The sequence below is a fragment of the Cynocephalus volans genome, chromosome 15, assembly GCF_027409185.1.
Source record: "Cynocephalus volans isolate mCynVol1 chromosome 15, mCynVol1.pri, whole genome shotgun sequence".
NCBI lineage: Eukaryota > Metazoa > Chordata > Mammalia > Dermoptera > Cynocephalidae > Cynocephalus > Cynocephalus volans.
The window spans coordinates 23,539,695-23,559,847 of record NC_084474.1 but is presented as its reverse complement, the minus strand read 5'-3'; the positions used below and the strand labels follow the sequence as shown (position 1 = coordinate 23,559,847).

Below are 20,153 nucleotides of genomic sequence, written 5' to 3'. Positions count from 1 at the left end.
ACTGCTGAGGGTCATGGTCAGCTTGTCCCTTCTTTCCTGGATGCTCCTCTGCTAAGATGCTTGTGGATTCAGAATGACTGCAGGGGATGCTGGATGGCAACTCCTGTTGACCCCCACAAGATGCTTAAGCATCCCCTCCTCAGATGAAAAGCCGATCCTTGTTTCTCTGTAGCTGAGGGGCATTCTGTAGAAGTCATCCTCTCATTCATAGGCATTCATGTGCTCGCACTTGCCACACATCATTGTAACCAGAATCTAGCCCTTTGGGAGAACACTGGCTAGAACCCCTCCAAGAATTTAATTTCACCATTTGACTCTGCTTCTGATTCGTGTCCTATTTTCATCTTACATTTGTCTGTGTGCACCAGCAAATACAAATTCATGTAAGACCACCTTACATTTGTTAAACACTTGACTTTTCAGAATTCTTTCACCTCAGCTATTTCATCTGGTCTCAGCAATTCGGAAGGTGGTCAGAGCAGATATGAAAACATAGTCACAGAGAGACTAGCCATCTTATTCTTATCTCACTTGGTCACAGGGTAGTCAGTGAGAGCTTAGATTAGAACCAGGTTCTTAACTTTCAAACCAAAGCTCTTTCTCCTTGATGATGTAGAAAAAAAAATTCCAGTAGCTCAAGAGTTAGAGCAGAGTTTTAATAACTTCGAACTGTCAGAGCTATAACACTAATTCTCACTTAGAATATATATTGACTGTAATTTGGTGGTGGAGGAAATAAGAAACAAAGAACAAAATGTATTTCATGCAATATTATACAAAAACACATCAAAATCTTAGAAAAATCAATATTATGTAAAAAACTAAGAAAGACCTAGAAGAAACAAACATTTTTGCTGCTGTACTATTTTAGAAATAGCACATGGTTTCTACCACATGAATAAAAGAATCAAAGAAGCAAATGCAGAGTCAACCTCGGAACTTAAATAGCCCAACATGCACAGAGCTGAGCATTTTCTGGTTAGTGTAGTTAATTCCACCAACAAGGCAGTGATATGCCTTTAAATGTAAATTTAGACTATAGAATTTGGAATGCTACCCGTCCGTATCTCATGTGTTTCTTTTCCTCAGTCTGGCTAATCTGAGACAGCTATATAAAAATTATTTTGCTAAAAAATTGTCAACACAATGTTTGGGGCTGGTTCAGGCTCAGAATGATTTTCTGGATTATTTATAAGATCTAACCAGGTTGAAATTTTGTTTTGTTTTGAAACCAATCTAAAAGTACACACAAAGCCTGTTTCTTCCTGGTTTTACTTGTCAGTTTTCAGTAAATGCCCATTTTTAATGTTCCAAAAATATACATTAAAATAATGTTATTTGTCTTTTTAAAAATGATCTCTTTCTGCCTCTTGAAATATTTCTGTAACCATATTGAATATGGATAGGGAAAAGGCTACACACATGAACATTCCTTGTTATGTTTTCAAGTGTATTTTGCTGGTGATATTTGTGGCAGATATGAATATTGCATTTAGTTGAATGGATGAAAAGTGGCTTCTGTATTGAAATACTACTTCAGTCTGTGAGAAATAAGGTCTGGCTCACATAAAGAGCAGGCTTATAAAGACTGTCCAATGCCACTGCCTAACTTTATGCAAGGAGCATAGAACAACTCTTCAGGCCTTTATTCATCAAAATTGAATGTGTTTCATTGGGAATTCTGCTCAAAGAGAAAGACTGTATACTGAGAAAATTATGTAGCAATTATGTTTCCCTAACCTAAAAATAAAATACAAACATGGAAAATTTCACAGCATTTCATGGCCCCACTGTCCCCCAAGACCACCTGGAGACATGGCTGAACCAAGAGAAGGAGGCACTGTGGACCCTCAATGGACTCAATATCAAGAGTCTGTGCGATAACTTTGAGCTTCTTCTCTGATTAGCTGTGTTTTCTCATTTGCATTTGTAGGCTGGAGAACAACTGGAAAGTCCATACCTAAAAATAAACAAAGCAAAGCGATAAACACTCTCTTATTGTGTTACAGTTCTTTTAAAGGGGCAAATGGTGGGTATTTTTATTGAAATGATGATTGGCAAATCAATTCAATTCACAAGATATTAATATGCCTACCCTTTTAAGAACTTCAAAAGGGAGGAGATACTGTCTTTACTTTTTATTCAAATTCTGTCCATTATAGCATTATAAAGTGAAAGCACCAGCCCCAGCTTTCACCTTGTGGGTGCTTGCCCAACTTGGTGAACTTGAGCTTTAGTTGTTACCATCTTATGGGGATGGAGACAAGGCCACCATATACAGTTATTCAGATTGGACATTGCACAGATCAAGGAGGCACCTTACGTACAGACGACAGTGTATATCTATGTAATAGGTGTAGTCTATATGAAAGATGTCCCCTAGAGTTCTGGAGTGAAAAAATGCATAAATGGCCCTGGGTGGGACAAGAGTCAAGACACCAGGCTTGCTTAGGTGGAGAGTCTAAGAGGATGCTTCCCACATAAAGCTAGTGCCCCAAATGGTTATACTATCTCTAGATCACTATATCCCTAAATCTGTAAGGGTATTTGTTATTCTTCAATTTTGGTGCTGAGTTAAGGGAGGAAAGAAATACCCTAAAAAATCTGTTTAGAGGAAAGCCAGAGAGCACACAAATAGGCCGACCAAATTTACAATATCTCTGTGTTCAAAGAAACCTCAAGATGATACTTTAGCTTAAAGTGGTCCCAGGCACCTAGGAGACATGAATGACCTCACCTTCAACCCAAGCCTCAAAGAATCACTACAAAATTACAAGAAACATGAGCTCAAAGTAAAAACAAATAGAGAAACAGATGAGAGATAAATGTAGAAACAACAGAAGGCTAAATCAGACCTAGTAGGACATCAAATACTGCACTTTATCAGACACAGAATGAAAAAAAAATTAAGTGTTTTTAAAGTTATCAAACAGATTTTGAAATTTATAAAAAAAACCTCTAGAGATTAAAACATCTGAAATAAAAAAAAAATACTTGATCAATTTGTTTAACAGCTGAAGAGAGAATCAGTAAATTAGAAGACCAATCTGCAGACATCATCCAGAATGTAACAGAGAGGCAAAGAGAAAATATGAAAGACATTAAAAGACATGAAGGATAGGTGATAAAATCTATCATGTCTAATATGACTGCCATAAATAAGTGGACAAAAAAAGAAGAGGAGAAGCAATATTTGAAGATTTGATGGCTGAGAATTTTCTAGAATTGATGAGACACCAATCTACAAATCTGAGAAACAGCCAGGATAAATTAAAGAGAAATCAATATTTAAAACATCTAGTGACACTGAAGAACACCAAAGACAATAGTTTTAAAGGCAATCTTACTTCTTTACAGCACATATGGAAGTCAGAAAATTATAGAATTATGTCTTCCATATGCTGAAAGAAGATATCTATCAACCTAAATTTGTTAATAAACCCTCTCTTATGAGTTGCATCTTTTTTTAAAGAAAGCATTATATAAAGATATTTTCATAGAATAAAAATAGAAATTTTGCCACTAGCAGATCCAATTTAAAAGAAGTAATTTGGGCATCTCTTGTTGTCAGATGGAAGATTTGAGCTGTAAAAAGGAATCATTAGCAAAGAAAACAGTAAATGTGTGAGTAAAACGAAACAATTACTGACTATATAAAGCAATAATAATTTCTGAGGCTTAAAAATGAGATAAATTGAGAACACAACAATAGTGTATAAATCAGAAAGGAGATGATTAGAGTTAAGTGTTATGAAATTCTTGAATTGTTCAGGAGGAAAGTAAAGATAAGAATTAACTTTAAACTTTGACAATCAAGTATGCTTGTTAAATTCCTAGGGTAACCCTAAAAGACTAGAACAAAGAATATAATTTCCAAATCAGAAGAAGGAAAGAAATTGAGTAAGAAAAAATACACCATCAATGCAAAAGAAAGAAAAGAATGAAAAAAAAATGAGAAAAACAGTAAAAACATACTAATTTAAAGTAATTATAATGATAAAAATATGAATAGAAAGTATATAGATAGTACTTATTATGTGCCCAGCACTGTTCTCAGCATTTATGTATATTAACTAACTTAGCAGTTATAATAGCTCTGTGAGGTAGGATTATTATTATACCCATTTTACAGATGAGACAGCTGGTCACAGACTGTTTAAATTACTATTCCAGGTTGCACGGGTAGTAAGTAATAGAGCTGGTATTCAAACTTAGGCAGTATTTTCCAGAGTCTGTTCTCTTAAAGACTATTTCTATACCGAATCTCACAAAAGTAAATTAGTAGAAAAAGATCAAAATATATCATTAATTATAATAAATGCAATTTAACTTAATACTCTACTTAAAAGAAGAGTATTGTCAGACTGAATTAAAAAAAACAGATAAATGCTGTTTGCAAAAGACACATCAAAAAACATAAGGATTGAAAGTTGAGAGTAAAAAAATGGAAACATATTTACCACACACTAACCCCCCAAAATGCTAATGTAACTATATTTTAACAGGCAAAATAAAATAGAAGGCAAAAAGAATTGCTAGAGCTAGAGGGTAACTACATTATATTAAATGTTCAATCCACCAAGTAGCTATAAAATTTTTAAACTTATATACACTAATAACATAGCCTCAAAATACATGAAGCAAAAATTGACAGAAATTTATAGAAAAATAGAAAAATCCATTATCACAGTGGAAGACTTTAATGCAAGCAAAAAAAAATCTTTAAGAATATGAAGAATTTGAAAAGTATCATGTGAACTGAATTGTGTCTCCCCAAAATTCACATGTTGACATCCTCATTCCCAGTACCTCAGAATGTGACGATATTTGGAGCTAGTCTTTAAAGAGGAAGTTAAGTCAAAATGAAGTTGTTAAAGTGGGCCGTAATTCAACAGGACTGGTGTCCTTATAAGAAGAGGAGATTTGAACACAGGAAACATCACATGACAACACAGGGATAAGATAACCAGCTATGAGACAAGAAAGGTCTCAGAAGAAACCAACCCTGAACCTTGATCTCAGACTTCTAATATCCAGAACTTTGAAAGAATAAATTTCTGTTGTTTAAACTACCCAGTCTGTGGTGCCTTGTTGTGGCTGTTCTAGCAAACGAGTACACACAATAAATTAGCTTTATTTAATAGGAATATATAGAACAACAAACCCAACAAATGCAGAATGTACATGGAAAGATTTGTATTATCTTTTAATTCTATTTTTTCCGTGAATTTTTGAAGTACTCTCATATCATTTTGAAGTAATGTGGAACATATGTAAAAATCGACTTAAGTTCTAGGCTGTAAAGTAATCTCAGGATATTTCAAAGTATTGGGACCGTACTGTCGACATTCTCTGATCACAGCAATTAAATTAGACACAAACAACAAAAAGGAACCTGGAAAACCCCCGCAGGTTAAAAATTAAGACATATGTAGGCCTAACTTATAGGTCAAATAAAAAATCATAATGGAAATTATAAAATATTTACTAAGAACATGTGTGTGTGTAAGTGTGTGAAGCTAAAGTGGTACTTACAGGAAAATGTACAGCCTTAAATGTTAATATACGAAAAGAAGAAGGGCTGAAAATTAAGAAGTATAAACATTAAGAACTTGGAAAATGAACAACAGAATAAATTGGGAAATAAAGAACAGAAATTAATTGGAAAAAAATATACAAGAAAATCAACAAAACCAAAAGTTGTTTATTTGAGAAGAATGATAAAATCATTAAATACCTTACAGAGCGAAACACCAAGTCACAAACTGGGAGAATATATTTTAAACAAACATAATCAACAAAGAATTAATACCCAGAATATAAATAGTATTCAGTAAGAAAAAGGCATATAATATAATAAAAAACCTACAAAAGATTCGAATGGCCATTTTATAGAAGGAGAAACCCAAATGGCCAATAAGCACATAAAAAGATATTCAGCCTTACTGGTGTTATCTAACAAACTGTGGATGTGCACACCCTTTGACTAGCGAATTCTACTCCTGTGTGTATACCTAGAAAAACTCCAGCTCTCCTGCACCAGGAGATGCATACAAGAACACTTATAACAGCACTGTTTGTAGTGGAAAAAAGTGGAAGCGACTCAAATGTCCATCAGCGGTAGAACGGATAAATAAGGCATGGGATGTTCTCACATATTGTTATATGACAGTGAAAATAGACGAGTGATAGCCACAATGTAAATGACTCTTAGAAATATAATGTGTTGGGGGGAAAAAGCAAGCTGGAGAAGGATAGCTATTGAGTATAAGTCCACTTACTTAAAGTTCAAAAGTATGCAAAACCAAATATATAAGTATAGATGTAATACTAAAAAGAATAGTAGGAAATGATAAGGAACGATTTAAGATCATTACTTCCGAGGAGGGAAAAGTGATCAAGGAACTCTAAAGATAATGGTAATATTCTTTTTCCAAGGTATAAAGTCAGCTCATAATATTTGTTTGTACCTATTTAATATTTTTAAAAAAACAATAACAGATAAAGGAGTTGAGTGAATTACCCTCAAAACCTCGACAAGTAACTAATAGAGTTGGGGCCTGAAACGGGATCATCTGACCCCCACATGCCTCTGGAGGCGGCCGGCATGACAGGCTGATGGTCAACGCTCCTGTTCCCCCAGGCTCTGCTAATACTGATGTCTTGCTTAGGCCTGTGACGTCCTCCACTCCCTGCCATGCGTGAATTTGCCAAGAACAAAGAACCCTCTCCTTTTCTGAAGGAAGGGCATTTAATTTCTTTCTCTAGTCAGATCTTGGCCTAGCCTCTCCTGTACTGTTTAAAACTTGAGATTCACATAGCTTAAAATTAACCATTTTACACCCCCCCCCCCACCATAACAGTCCATACCCAGGCCAGCAACACAGGAGCCACAGCTGGAAGCCCTGGGCTCCTGAGCAGCTGCGGGGAGGTGGGCGGGGGCCTCAGCCAAGCCCCCTGCCCTGGGCATACAGACCAGCGAAGGAGCCAGCCATGCCCCCACCCCCCCAGCAACATCTCAGAATGTTAAAAAAATAATAATAAAATCAATAAAATCAATGTTAGGGGAAACTGGATGATGGATATACAAGGAATGCTCTGTACTGTTTTTGCAACTTTTCTGTAAATCTAACGTTACTCCAACATTAAAAGTTTATTTTTAAAAAATTAACCATTTAAAAGTGAACTATTCAGCAGCATTTAGTGTATTTACAATGTAGTAAATGTACAATTCACCACCTCTATCTAGTTGTGAAACATTTTCATTATGATGCCTGATGGCTTATCTAGGTCCTTGATCCAACCAAGTGAGGACAACCTAACTTGGGACCAATGGAAATTCACAGTCCAGTGAGCTCATTCAACCAGGACAAAAGGAAAGAGACAGATCTGCAAACACACAATTAATAGGACTTCACTGTGCAGAGAGAATACGTGCCAACGTGTGCACTCAGGAGGCCTGGGAAAGAAAATGAGAACCACCCTGTGTGTTTGCAAGGGGGGGTTTATATATTGCCTTGGATGGGGGTGTCCTTCTATTCTAAGGGGAGGAATATTCCTCTGTGAAGGAGGATCTAAGGTTAATTAAGGCCTAATGAGGTAGCATCTGCTTCTGGTCATGTGCAGAAATTATTTCCTTTAACCTTGTCTTTGTCCATTATAGGTGAAAGATAGGAAGGGTGGTCATTCTGGAATTTCCAGTCATGCTCAGGAGTTACTTCCCTTAACCTTGTCCCGTCCATCACCAGTGAAAGGTCGTAATTGTGGTTATCTGCACCTTTGTTGCTCCTTGTGCCCAGGTGCGACAGTGTAGCATGCTGATTGGTTGTGGGTTTAGCTGTTGCCGGTGCATTATGAGTCCATTAACTGCCAGGCAAAGAGGTGGTGGTGCTGATCCAGCTGAACATTTACGAGTGACTTCCTTGGGGCATGTCCTATACTATTCCTGCCTCAACAACGCCAAAAGGAAACCCAGGACTTATTAAGCAGTTGCACCCAGTTCCTCCCCAACCTCCAGGCGCTGGCAACTGCCATCTACTTTCTCCCACTACGGATTTACCTATTCTGAATATTTCGTGTAAGTGGAATCATACAATATTTGTCCTTTTTTGCCAGGCTTCTTTCACTTAGCATAATGTTGCCAGATTCATCTGCATTGCAGTGTGTGTCAGTGCTTCATTCTTTTTTAGGGCTAAATAATAGTTCACCTCTCCTCTACTTCTTTTCACTTTTCTCCACAGTGTCTCTTGACCTTGTTTCCTCCTTTCCTAGTTAATTTACCACTCTTGCTCTTTTCCAGCAAACTTTTGGGGATTCCAGCTGCTTTTATTTATCACATCTCATTTTGATGGTTTGAGGCCTTGTCTAAGCGTATCTCTGTCTGGGGTTCTTTGCAAATACATTCTTTGCACAACTTCAGCTTCATTCAATTCCTTGATAAAACTATTCAGTAGAACAACCTGATATGACTTCACCTGCCATGCCTAGCATGTAGCACACAGTTCGCCATCTTATCCACAAGGATATAGGGAGAGACTATGCCAAATGCTTTGGTTAAGATTCATTCCTTCTAGGGTCCTCTACCCCTTAACTCCTCATTCTGTAAGTCTAATGCTTTAAATGTCACTTCCCCTGGGAAGCTGTCCTCACCTGCATCCACAGGTCAGGCCCCCGAGTGTTCATTTGCATAGCCCCTGTGCTTCTCCTTTGGCAGGTTCATTGTACCTGTACATTAACTAGCTCTTTGTGTGAATATTTGTTTAATATTTGTCTCCCATCTCTTCTGCTAAATTTTAAGGTCCAAGATTCCATAAACCATGTCTTTCTTTTCTCTAGTCCCTAGCATAGTGTAAGGCAGATATCGTGCTCAGTAAACGTTTGCTGTTGAAATACTATCTCAAATAAACCTGTTTAGTAAATTTGCTCATTGAATTTTGGAGCCCCAAATCAGAGAAACCTCAGGTCCACTTTAAGCAGACTCACCTGTCCCACTGCTCTGGCCTGGGACTTGATAGTGATTGCTTAATATTTTCACATAAAGAAGAAGCAAAGCATTCTGGAGTACTTGCAAGCATTATTTCCCAAGCATTATTTTTAGAAATTAGTTCTTTTTGACTAGGGAAAGGGTGTAGGAAGGAGACTGAGTGGAGAGCAGCAAAAAGAGGAAGGATAAATGTAGTCTCTTCCTTGATGCCCTTTTCCTGGGCAGTAAGATATGATGAATGTAGAACAGCAAAGGTAACAAATGTCTCAATATCTTGGCCAAGAGCAAGGGTCTAATTACAAGCCATATGGCCTCTGCAGCTCAGTGGTTGTGAATTTCTTTGGGTTTTATCCAGGTGAGTAGCAAGAACAGTTAAGCAATCAACAGATTTTCCTGTGCACTGAATCTCACATTTTTAGATCCAAGGTCAACACTGCAAACTCTTCTTCTCCTTTAGATACTTTATTCCCCTCCCTTCAAAATGGGAAATCATGACTCCACAAGAAATTTTTAGAATTTAGCTGGGAGTTTTGGTTGGATTTCATTCCAGTTCCTTCAGCTTGGAAAAAACAAACTGAATTTAGCTCTTATATTTTTGGTTCGCTTTGCCGGGGTGTTCTGAGATTTTTATTTAGGCTCTTGCTTCAATACCTTTTCTCTCTCTCTTCCTCTCTCTCTCTCTCTCTCTGTCTTTCTCTCTCACACACACAGTCCCACAGAACAAGGTTCTATCTCAACGTGGTCTGCAAAGCCCTCTTAGATACTGGAATTAGGATTTTATTGTGGCCTTCAGCTAGCAGAGGAGTATAGGGTCTAAATGAGCTTGTTTTAAACATATCCTCAAAATTTCACAAAGTGAAAATTCTAATTTGTGAACATGTGAAAGTGAGGGTAATGACTCATTACCTTTCATCATTTAGGTTTCAAATTTCCCAAGAGAAAAAAAAAGGGGGGGAAATGTTTCTCCCCAGACACTCTCTCTCTTCAATTTGATATTGATTTATTCATAGGAATAATAGAATCCTCCTGTGTTCTTAGGATCCCACTGGGAAAAAAATTTTTATTTTGAGAAAGGGATGAGAATCCTTTTACAAGTTCTGTAGCTGCCAGTGAATATTCAAGATTCCACTGTTTGAACTTTCCACCCTTTATTTCTTAATGGTAGAAGCTGGATTATACCCTTTGACACAGTAGTTGAAAGACACACAATAGCCCAAACAAATCTCTCCCCTCTGTTACCAAATTCCACCTTGTACCCCCACTCTTGAACAGACTGGTACCATTTTGCACCATCAAAAGTTATCTTAGACTTTAGCTAGGGTGTGTTAGAAATATGTACATAATAAAAAATATGCAAGAAAAAAGGCTTAGATATAAAATTAGAATTGTTAAATTATCTTAAGGCAGGTGAAAAATATTTTGAATGGTTTTTATAAGTTGATGGGTAAAAAAGAATTTGATATTTTAAATTTAGATTTTCATAAATTAAGAAATACTTATAATGTCCTATAACATGTTCTTAAAAGTGAAATTTGAGGGCTGGCCAGTTGCTTAGTTGGTTAGAGCGCAGCCTTGTAACACCAAGGTCAAGGGTTCGGATCCCCAAACTGGCCAGCCACCGAAAAAAATAAATAAATAAAGTGAAATTTGAGGTGTTTCGTCACTGAGGTCAAAACAGAAATATGTTTCTCTAGTTAACTCCTTTTCTCTTGTTAGTCTAGTAAGGCATAAAAGAAAGTGTTAAGCAGCTATTACTTTTATCCTGGAGAGAACATTGCCTCATATTAGTTTTATTATACTTTGTATCTTGGCATTTCTGGATAAAACAGAGAGAATAATAGGAAAAAGAAATGTTAATCACACTCCTTTAAAATAGGTGTTCATATATAAAAAATAAATTTTCAGTTGTAATCTTCATATATTGGCCAAACCTCCAAGCACATTGTAATCTGTAGCATAGCGTTTAGACAGATAATTAATATAAAGCTATGGATCCACTCACTCTTCTCCAGCCCACCCTTCCCATCTCAATTAGCTCCCCGTTCCCTAAATGCAGAGTATTATGCTCTGGAGGCTCTTTGTCCTATTCCTTGCCAGTGAGTATTGGCTCCTCTGTTCTTTTAAACATTGTTATCTAACACAGATTTTTAAATGTAAATGTAAAGGTAGGTAATAGTTTCTTCAAAAAAATTTCTACTGACAAAAGTCGTCAAGTGTGAAATCCAGATTTATAGTTTATACAGGTGAATATCTTCAGTACTGGCTACTTGTCATTTGCAAACCCAGTGCAAAATGAAGATATGATATTCAAAAATTAAGAATTTCAAGACAGAGACAACTGAGCAGTAAACCAAGTGTTGGAAATCCTAGCCAGTGCAATAAGGAAAGGAAAATGAATAAAAGGCATACAGATTGGTATAGAAGAAATAAAACTGTCTCTATTTGCAGATGACATGATTATCTACATAGAAAATCCTAAGGAATTCACACAGAAAAAAATCCAAACTAATAAATGAGTTTAACAAGGACACAGGACACAAGATACAAAGTCAATAGATGGAAATAATTGTAAATACTTGCATTGAACATCTGGAAACAAAATAAAAAACCAGTGCCATTTACAATATTGCCTCCCTCCAGATGAAATACTTATAAGTATCCATCTAACAAAATATGTACCAGCTCTATATGCCAAAAACTACAGAACACTCATGAAAAACATCAAATGAGATCTAAACAAGTAGAGATACATATCGTTTTGATGGATTGGAATATTCAACAAGGTAAAGATGTCATTTCTTTCCAAACTGATCTACCAACAATGTAATTCCAATAAAAATCCCAGCAGAGGGGCTGGCTGGTTAGCTCAGTTGGTTAGAGCATGTTGCTGATATGATAACACCAAGGTCCAGGGTTTGATTCCTGTATTGACCAGCTACTCCCCCAGCCAAAAACAAACAAACAAAAAAACCCTAGTAGAATTTTTCTGTAGATCTAGACAACCTGATTCTAAAATTTATATGGAAAGGCAAAGATATTAGAATTGCCAAAACAATTTTGAAAAAGAATATAATTAGAGCAATCACACTACCTGATTTTAAGACTTACTTTAATGCTGCAGAAAGCAAGACAGTGTGGTGAAGAGATAGACACATAGATCAATGGACAGACTAGAGAATGCAGAAATAAACTCATAGAAATATGGCCAATTGATGTTGATGAAAGTGCAAAGACAATTGAATGAGGAAAGTATAATGTTTTCAACAAATGGTGTTGGAACAATGAGACTCCATATGACAAAAAGTCTCCACCTAAACCTCATTTTATACAAAATTTAACTTAAAATGGGTCATAGATCTGAAAGGTAAACATAAAACTATAAAGCTTTTAGAAAACATTGGAGAAAATCTTTATGACATAAAGTTAGGCCAAGAGTTCTTCGACAAGACACTAAAATCTCAAAATAATTTAAAAGTATTGATAAGGGCCGAGCCCATGGCGCACTAGGGAGAGTGCGGCGCTGGGAGCGCGGCGACGCTCCCGCCGCGGGTTCGGATCCTATATAGGAATGGCCGGTGCGAGCGCCGGTCACGAAAAAGACAAAAAATAAATAAATAAATAAAAGTATTGATAAATTTGATTTCATCTAAATTTTTTCACTGCACGAAAGCAGCAAAAAAATCATAATAATATGAGGGTACTCCAAAAAGTATGTGGAAAGATTCGTATTATTTTTCAATTCTACTTTTCCATGAGCTTTTTGAAGGACTTCATATGTGGATATTGATAACATTTTTGTAAAATGAACAAAACCTCAAATATTTACACACAAAAATTTTTTAAGTGTTATATTATTCTTATGGAGCTTGAGGGGTAAAGTGTAGAGTTATCTTTGACTCAATACCCTCTTACAGTGATTCAATTTTTATTAGTTCATTTCTTACTTTCATACAAGGAATCAAACCTCCTCACCACAGGTAGCTTTCAAATGACGTTGGGCAGCAATCTGCTAGAAAAGGTGAGGGTGAAAATTGATTGCTCAAATTCCTTCCAATTCTGAAACTCTATGATTTTATGATTAGATCCAAAAATAAAATAAAATAAAATAAAAATAAAAATCTTTTAAGTGAGAAAATGTTTGCCATTTTTAATTTAATTTCAGAATAACTAAAAATTCTCAAAGCCCCAATGTCATACCCATGCCTTCTAATGGACTCAAATCTTGATGTTTGCTGCTTATCATTTGTCATGAATAATTTGATATCCAAGTGATCAGTAACTGCTTTCAAGTGTATTTTCTTCAATAACTTCAGGTGGGTTCCCTTCTTTTGTAGAATGGTTTAGACCACAGTCTGTTTATTGGACCACAGCCCAGAAAATATAGTCTTCAGATAGAGTCTTCTTTTTCAACGTCACCAGTCTTAACTTGCATTAATTTTACCTCTAAACTACATTAAGCCTCTGAATTAGTGGAGTACAAATCTGAAACTAACTAATGCAACTAAGGCATAGATTCTCATAATTAAATGTTAGCCCAAAGAGCAGTGATGGATTTTACTGCACAGTCAATGAAACGAGCTTCAGAGACCTCACCTACACAGACTCTTCCAGGGGTCTGCTGGGGCCCTAGAAATGTGTTCACATTTTTTGTAGGTTTGCAAAAGTAAGATATTTTGACCACAATTAGCAGAAACACTGTCTCCTTTTACTTTGACTTCCCTCCATCATACTTTTCTTCCTGATGAGTGGCGACAGAGGGGCTGTGGACATTTTGAGGATTTGACTGAAGGGAAATAGAGTTGGGGATAGGTCTCACTTGAGTTCAGTGGTGTATGTCTTGGTGGTTTGCAGCAAGTCTGTGTATAGTTTATTATTGCTAGCTATACTGGTGTAGCAATGGCTTTGGGTATACTCCTTCAGCTAATTACGCCAATTTACCTGCTGAGGGGACATGAAGATCCAGTCCAGAGGTGGTGTTACTCAATATGAGTGAGTCCAGTGGGCTCTGACCCTGGAAGGATTGGGTGGTGTAGGGACAACAAGGTTTGAAATGTACACTCAAAGGTGATCTGTAAAATTCTTCCAAAGCTTACATCTTAGATATATGAAATAAACTAGATTGGAGTTTCCCAAATTTGGCAACAATCCCTAAAAATGTAGACAACACTATGAGTAATGAGTTTTAAAGCTGAAAAAACTTTTCTAGTTCACTAGTAATAAAAAAAAAACAAAATTTGATCAAACCCAGCAAAGGAAAGGCAGAATTATTTTTCTGTTCTTCCTATAGAAAATGATATTACAAAAATATTGTGATATGAAGAGGCAAACAAAGAATATGCAGTAACAGAGCATTAGGGGTAAAGTATTATAGACATGTGCCAGGCAGTTAAACAATTGCTATTTTTCTAGATTTTGTGATATTTATGGTATTTGTCAGTTTTTAAGCACAATTTGTTGTGATTTTTTTCTCATTGTAAATAAATATTCACTTTCAGACTTAATTTTGTATTCTTTTTCTTAAAGAGAGTTGCCTAAATTGTATACGTTTCAGGCCCCACAAAACCTGGATCATCCCTGCATAGGAACTTTTAAATATTTAGAAATAGGATATAGCTTTTACTTTTGGTTAAGGATTCCTAATAACACAGTCAAACGGGATCATGATTTTCTTAGTCTAGAATCTGACCTCTGCAGTGGAATTGGTAGCTCTGGGGTGTCAGAACTTAGAACAATGAGAGACACATGGATTCATCACTAATCCCCCAGCAGGGAGGAAACTAGGGTGGAATCTGGCACCTAGTATAGATTTCTATTCCAGAAAAGAAATCTTCCATAAAGAAGGTCTGCTGAAATGCCCTGTGGAACTTTTATCTAATTTAGAAAGGAAGGACTGTGAGGCTTTAGAGAAGTGTGACACACTGGATTTGGGATATCTAGGTTTAATTCACCTTGTTTTGGTTTTTCCCAGTATAAAGAAAAAGTTAAGATAAGGTTGACACAGTGGATGACAATGACAATACTCTCCTAGCTCATTGTGTCTTCCTGTCCTCTGTGGGGGACTGAGTACTGTGCTGTATTGGTGAATGCTATGGGAGATCCTATGGCCAATGGGGCCAGCAACCCCTGACGTGATCTTATAACAGTTTATCTCCCTCACAAGAGAAGATGGGATTAATGCACTGGGATCATCAGTCTTAAGAAAGTTGTGCCAAGGTCACCAGCTCTTCCTGAAGGGGCGTTTCCATGCATATATAGTGGCTTAACCCATTTATTAGTAATCCTGCTTCCTTGCTCTTTTGGTATGCATGCCTTCATTAAAAGATTAATTTGGTCCTTTGACAAATCAGGTGACCACAAAGGGACCTAAAGGAGACTGCTGATCCCTCAGACCCCCTGAGGAGTACAGGAAGATCCACTAACCTTCTTTTGGGGGAACCACTGTCTTCCTCATGGAGCTCTGACAGTCACAAGTAAGCTGCTCTCTTTTGCTTTTGAGCTCCCTGATCTCCTTGGCTTTTGTATTTATAAAAAGGCCCTCAGAGCAAGCAGACATAGAAAATGCTTACTGTGTCTTATTTCTTAAAGGGCTCCCCCTTAAGTCAGTAATCTAATTAAGAAACAAGCTAATTTGAAAATACCACCTATCAACTAACTAGACTCCAAAATACAACTTTGTGGTATTTAACTGGCTATTCTGAAACTCTTCATAAAATAAGTTTACATCTATAAAGGAAATCTCTATTTGCAAGGACATCTCCCTCTCTGACATAAACCACTAGAAACTTTTATAATGGTGAAGACTTTGAAAGTTTACATAACAAACCTTACTTTGTTTAAAGTACTTTTCCTGGTCATCTTGTCTTAACTGGGCCTTTGCCTATGCCTTTCTTTGTTTCTGCAAGTAATAGTGTTTATTTCTAAATTCTGTAAACTGTCTATGTTGTTTCATCTGGGACTTATCCTTTTGGAAGTGCAAATTTTGGGGTGTACCGGTAACAATCATTTAAGGCAATGGAAAAGGTAATCAGAATATTGACAGTCAAAAGGGGGAAGAGAAACTATTTGAAAACTGGCAAATAATTTTAATGAAAGCTATAAGATCTGTGTGTCTGTGTGCTTACATGTGTTATGTGTATGTGATTTCTCTACCAAAATATATGAAAGAGCTCTAATTAATTGGCTTAAAGAAAAAGAAAGTGCTTAAATCAAATATCTTACCAAAAAAAAAAAAGGAAAAGAACCTAATTCAAATGACTTTTAGTTCATGTGACTTAGGTAAATCTTAGGTAAATAAGACTAGTTTAATATTGCTAGGTTAATAAAAAACAGCTGTGTCGTCTGATCAGCAAAATACCCATGTATTTAACCTTAGGATTCTTGCTTAGGTGGTGACTGTCTAACATTCACATGTTGCAAAAACGTTTAACAGGAAAATAACTTGAGATGATGGCTAGTTTTGCTCAAAGTCTGATAGAATTTTCCCAAACAGTTCGAGCATGGTTGTTAAATTAGTAAATTATGTATAAACATTTATAGATTAACTCTTCATAGTTTCAAAAAATCTTTTTGGTAAATAGAACTTGAAGGTGAAATTAAGATACTCATTAAATGTCTGGGTCATTTCTAAATAAGTTAAAATACTAAAATATTAATCGTTAAGCATAAGTTTAAAGTTTATATACTTTGCATCTTGTTTTTATATTGTATGGAGAAGCTAAATATATTTGAGTCTCCTAGTAAACGTGAAAAAATTGTTCTGTGTGGAAGTACATGTTTCTAGAAATATGAAATGTAGATTCGTAAAATATTGGTTTATGACAAGTGATTCAAAATGAATTACCTCCTAGGTTTTCACAAAAATTTAAGGTTACTGAGAGTTTAAAATTCTAATTAATATTGTAATTAAAACTACTAGAAATAGGGGAAACAATTCTGTATGCAAAGTGTAACAAGAAAAGTAAGATGTGTTTTTGGTGAGAAAAACTGTAAAAACATTAGGATATATTTTTGTTAAAAAGGAGAAATTTTGTCTAATTCAGAGGTTATTTAAAGATTTTTTTAAAAATATGGATTAAGGATGGAAATAGAAACAAGGCAAGAAGGAACCAGTAAGTAGGAGACATGCAAAAATAGTTATGAATATGAAGATATATTTTTGGTAAAGAAAGTTGAAAGGAGAGAGTAATTTTTCTTTTGGAAGAGAGAGAACTTTGTGTGGTCAAAATGATAAGGAAAAGAGGAAAGTAAATTTTTGTCCTAAGGTATAATACCAATTTTTAAAAAAGGAAGTACAGAACAAAAACTAAAGGTTTATGCTAGTTGTGGAAGGCTTGCGGAAGGCAAATCTGATGAAAGAAATTTTATGTGTGATCAAGTTGGCTAAAATTAGAAGAAAATTATTTACGAATTTTTCTAAAAATTGAACATTAATATCAAAAGTACTCTGATGCAAGGCTAGAGTTTGCTGTCCTGCATTGGAACAACAGGGTTTTCTTGGAGAACTGATCTGCTCTTAGTAAAAAAATTGTGAAAGGTTTTTCTTTTCCTTTTGGATTACTGTCCAGGAAACAAATTCCATGCTTTATCAAGATAATTTCTTGGGCTTTGTGCCTTTGAAATCTTTTGTCACCTTTGTTTTATTTGATAGTGACCTGGGCCTTTGATATGTGACAAATTTCCCAAAATCTAATTCTAAAAATTAAATCTCTTTTGATGGATCTTGGACGTGACCGGCGCCATTGTGCACACAATAAGCATAAAATAGTTGCGGGCCTTGTCTTCCACTCCAGCACCAAGCCCCTCCCCGCTTTCCTTTACAAGAAGCCTCGTGACTTCTGCAAAACAGAAACCCTTCTGCTTTTGCGAGGGCGCAGTTCTCCACCCTGGTTGCCATTTAGCCTAATGCCCCTCCTTGATGGTATCAGCCAGCCCTTGGTGCCCTATATGAGCTCTCTCACCCCTACACCTGGTGCTGTTCTCCATGTTGAAGGCAGCCCCAGGCTGCCCGCCACTTTGAGCACAGCCCAGCAGATTTTCTTTTCCTTTAATAAAGCTTGATCAGTACCCAGTGTCTGGGCTCACTTTCTTTCATTATGGTGCCAAAACCCGGAAGGGTTCTAGCTGATGTTGTTGGACGATCCCGATCCCCTCTCTTGGGTTGATTGGCCCTCGGCTGCCCTTCCCAGACCTGCCAAACCAGGCATCTCTGGGACTCTCTCCTTTTGCCATTTCAGACCAACGCTTCCACATTGGCCTCAATTCAGGATGAGTCAGTGGGTCAGTTCTCTCTTGCCTCAGGTTCCCCCAACTCCTCTCTCTCTCTCTTTCTCTCTCTCATTCTCGAAGCACAGGCGCCTGGCCAGGGGAACTCCTCTCATGCCCCCCAGCTATGAGAGGAGTTCTTCCCTTTCTCATGCTCTAAATAAGATCCTCACAATCCAAATCTCTGTGCTCTATGCCTCTGGGCTGTCTCCTGGCCAATTTCTTGGCCTCCAGGGAGATATTAAAACTCGAGCACCTTGTTACAATGGATCCCAGTGGCCACAAAATGGCATTCTCAATTTAGATAGTCACTGAAATGGCAAAAGCTGGAGAGATTTCTTATGTTCAAACCTTTTTTCTATCTCCAACTACAGTCCTTCTCTCTGTCAAAACTGTCCTATGTCTCAAATTCTCCTAGCTCATACCCAACCTCCCCTTTCCAGACTTGGGTTAATCTTTTAATCCATAAGACCACTCTGCTCCCCATATGGGCCACCTCGACTACCTCCTTGCGCTCCAAATCCTTCACCAGTCTCTCCACCTTTTCCCTCTCTTTGTCCTCAGCCCTGGCTCCTTTATATCCCCTCTGTGAAGTGGCCGGGATGGAGGGAACTATCTGGGTATGTATCCTCTTTTTTCTTTCCAATCTCTCCCAAATCAAAAAATGACTGGGATCTTTCCAGTCCAACCCAGACACATATCTTAAGGAATTCAGATATCTCACCCAGTCTTATGATCTCACCTGGCATGATATTTTTTATGATTCTCACTACTACTTTGTCCTCCGAGGACAGAGAACAGGTCTGGATAACGGCCCAATAACAGGCAGATGAGGTAAATGCTCAAAATAACAGATGATTAGTGGGACCTGTTGCATTCCCTTGCACGGACCCAAACTGGGACTACCAGGCTGGCCAAGGGGACCAGGATCTCTGGGATAATATAGTCACACACCTACTTCACAGCCTCCAAAAGCCTACTCACAAGTCAGTCAATTATGACAAGCTTAGAGAAATCACACAGAGATCCACTGAAAATCCCAGCGAGTTCCTAACCCAGCTCTCTGAGGCTTTATGTAAATACGCACGTATAGATCCAAACTCCCCTGCAGGCCTAGCCCTTTTACACTACCTCCTCAACACAGCTTTCAAGGTTTTTAACAGTAGAGAGGAGGAGGAGAAAAGAAAGATCATGACAAAAGAGATCAGGCCAAATACCAACTCCTGGCTAATGCCATCCGAGGCTCACACACTCCTAAGCCGGCTGCCTCAAGGAGCAAGCCACCTGGGAACTGCTTCAAATGTGGTCTACCAGACCACTAGGCACAGGCCCATTCTAACCCCAGGCCTCCTCCTGGGCCCTGTCCTCACTGCAAACAGCCAGGTCACTGGGGGGATTGATGGTTCTACTCACCAGGGAGGGAGTGGCCCAGTCCCCAACCCACAGCCTTTGGCTTCACAGCCATCCCTACCAGAGCTTCTTGGCTTGGCCCAGGAGGAGGAGTGACAATGCCCAGGGCCCGAGGCCCTCACAGAGATCACCATGTGTGAGCCCAGGGTAACTTGCCTTGTGGCAGGTAAGCCGATCTCTTTTGTCATTGATACAGGGGCCATTTACTCCACCCTTCCTAAATATGCAGAACCAACAATCCCATCCTCTATCACAATAATAGAGGTCACGGTGTCAGAATACTGCCCACAGATCACTCAACCCCTTTCCTGCACCCTACATCACACCCATTTTACATGAAAATTCTTTATTTATTTATTTATTTATTTATTTAATTTTATTTTGTCGATATACATTGTAGCTGATTATTGCTCCCCCTCACCAAAACCTCCCTCCCTTCTCCCTCCCCCCTCCCCCCCAACAATGTCCTTTCTGTTTGCTTGTCGTATCAACTTCAAAT

At 37.5% G+C, this 20,153-nt stretch overlaps 1 protein-coding gene across 1 annotated transcript in view; it reads right to left on the bottom strand.

Moving 5' to 3' along the window:
* Positions 1–1,865: 1,865 nt before the first annotated feature.
* DNAJC5B (DnaJ heat shock protein family (Hsp40) member C5 beta) overlaps positions 1,866–20,153 on the bottom strand; it is a 57,745-nt gene continuing 39,457 nt past the window's right edge. Inside the window, exon 4 of the mRNA XM_063080133.1 lies at positions 1,866–1,960. Coding sequence (XP_062936203.1) covers positions 1,866–1,960 — 95 coding nt within the window. The remainder of the gene's footprint in view (positions 1,961–20,153) is intronic.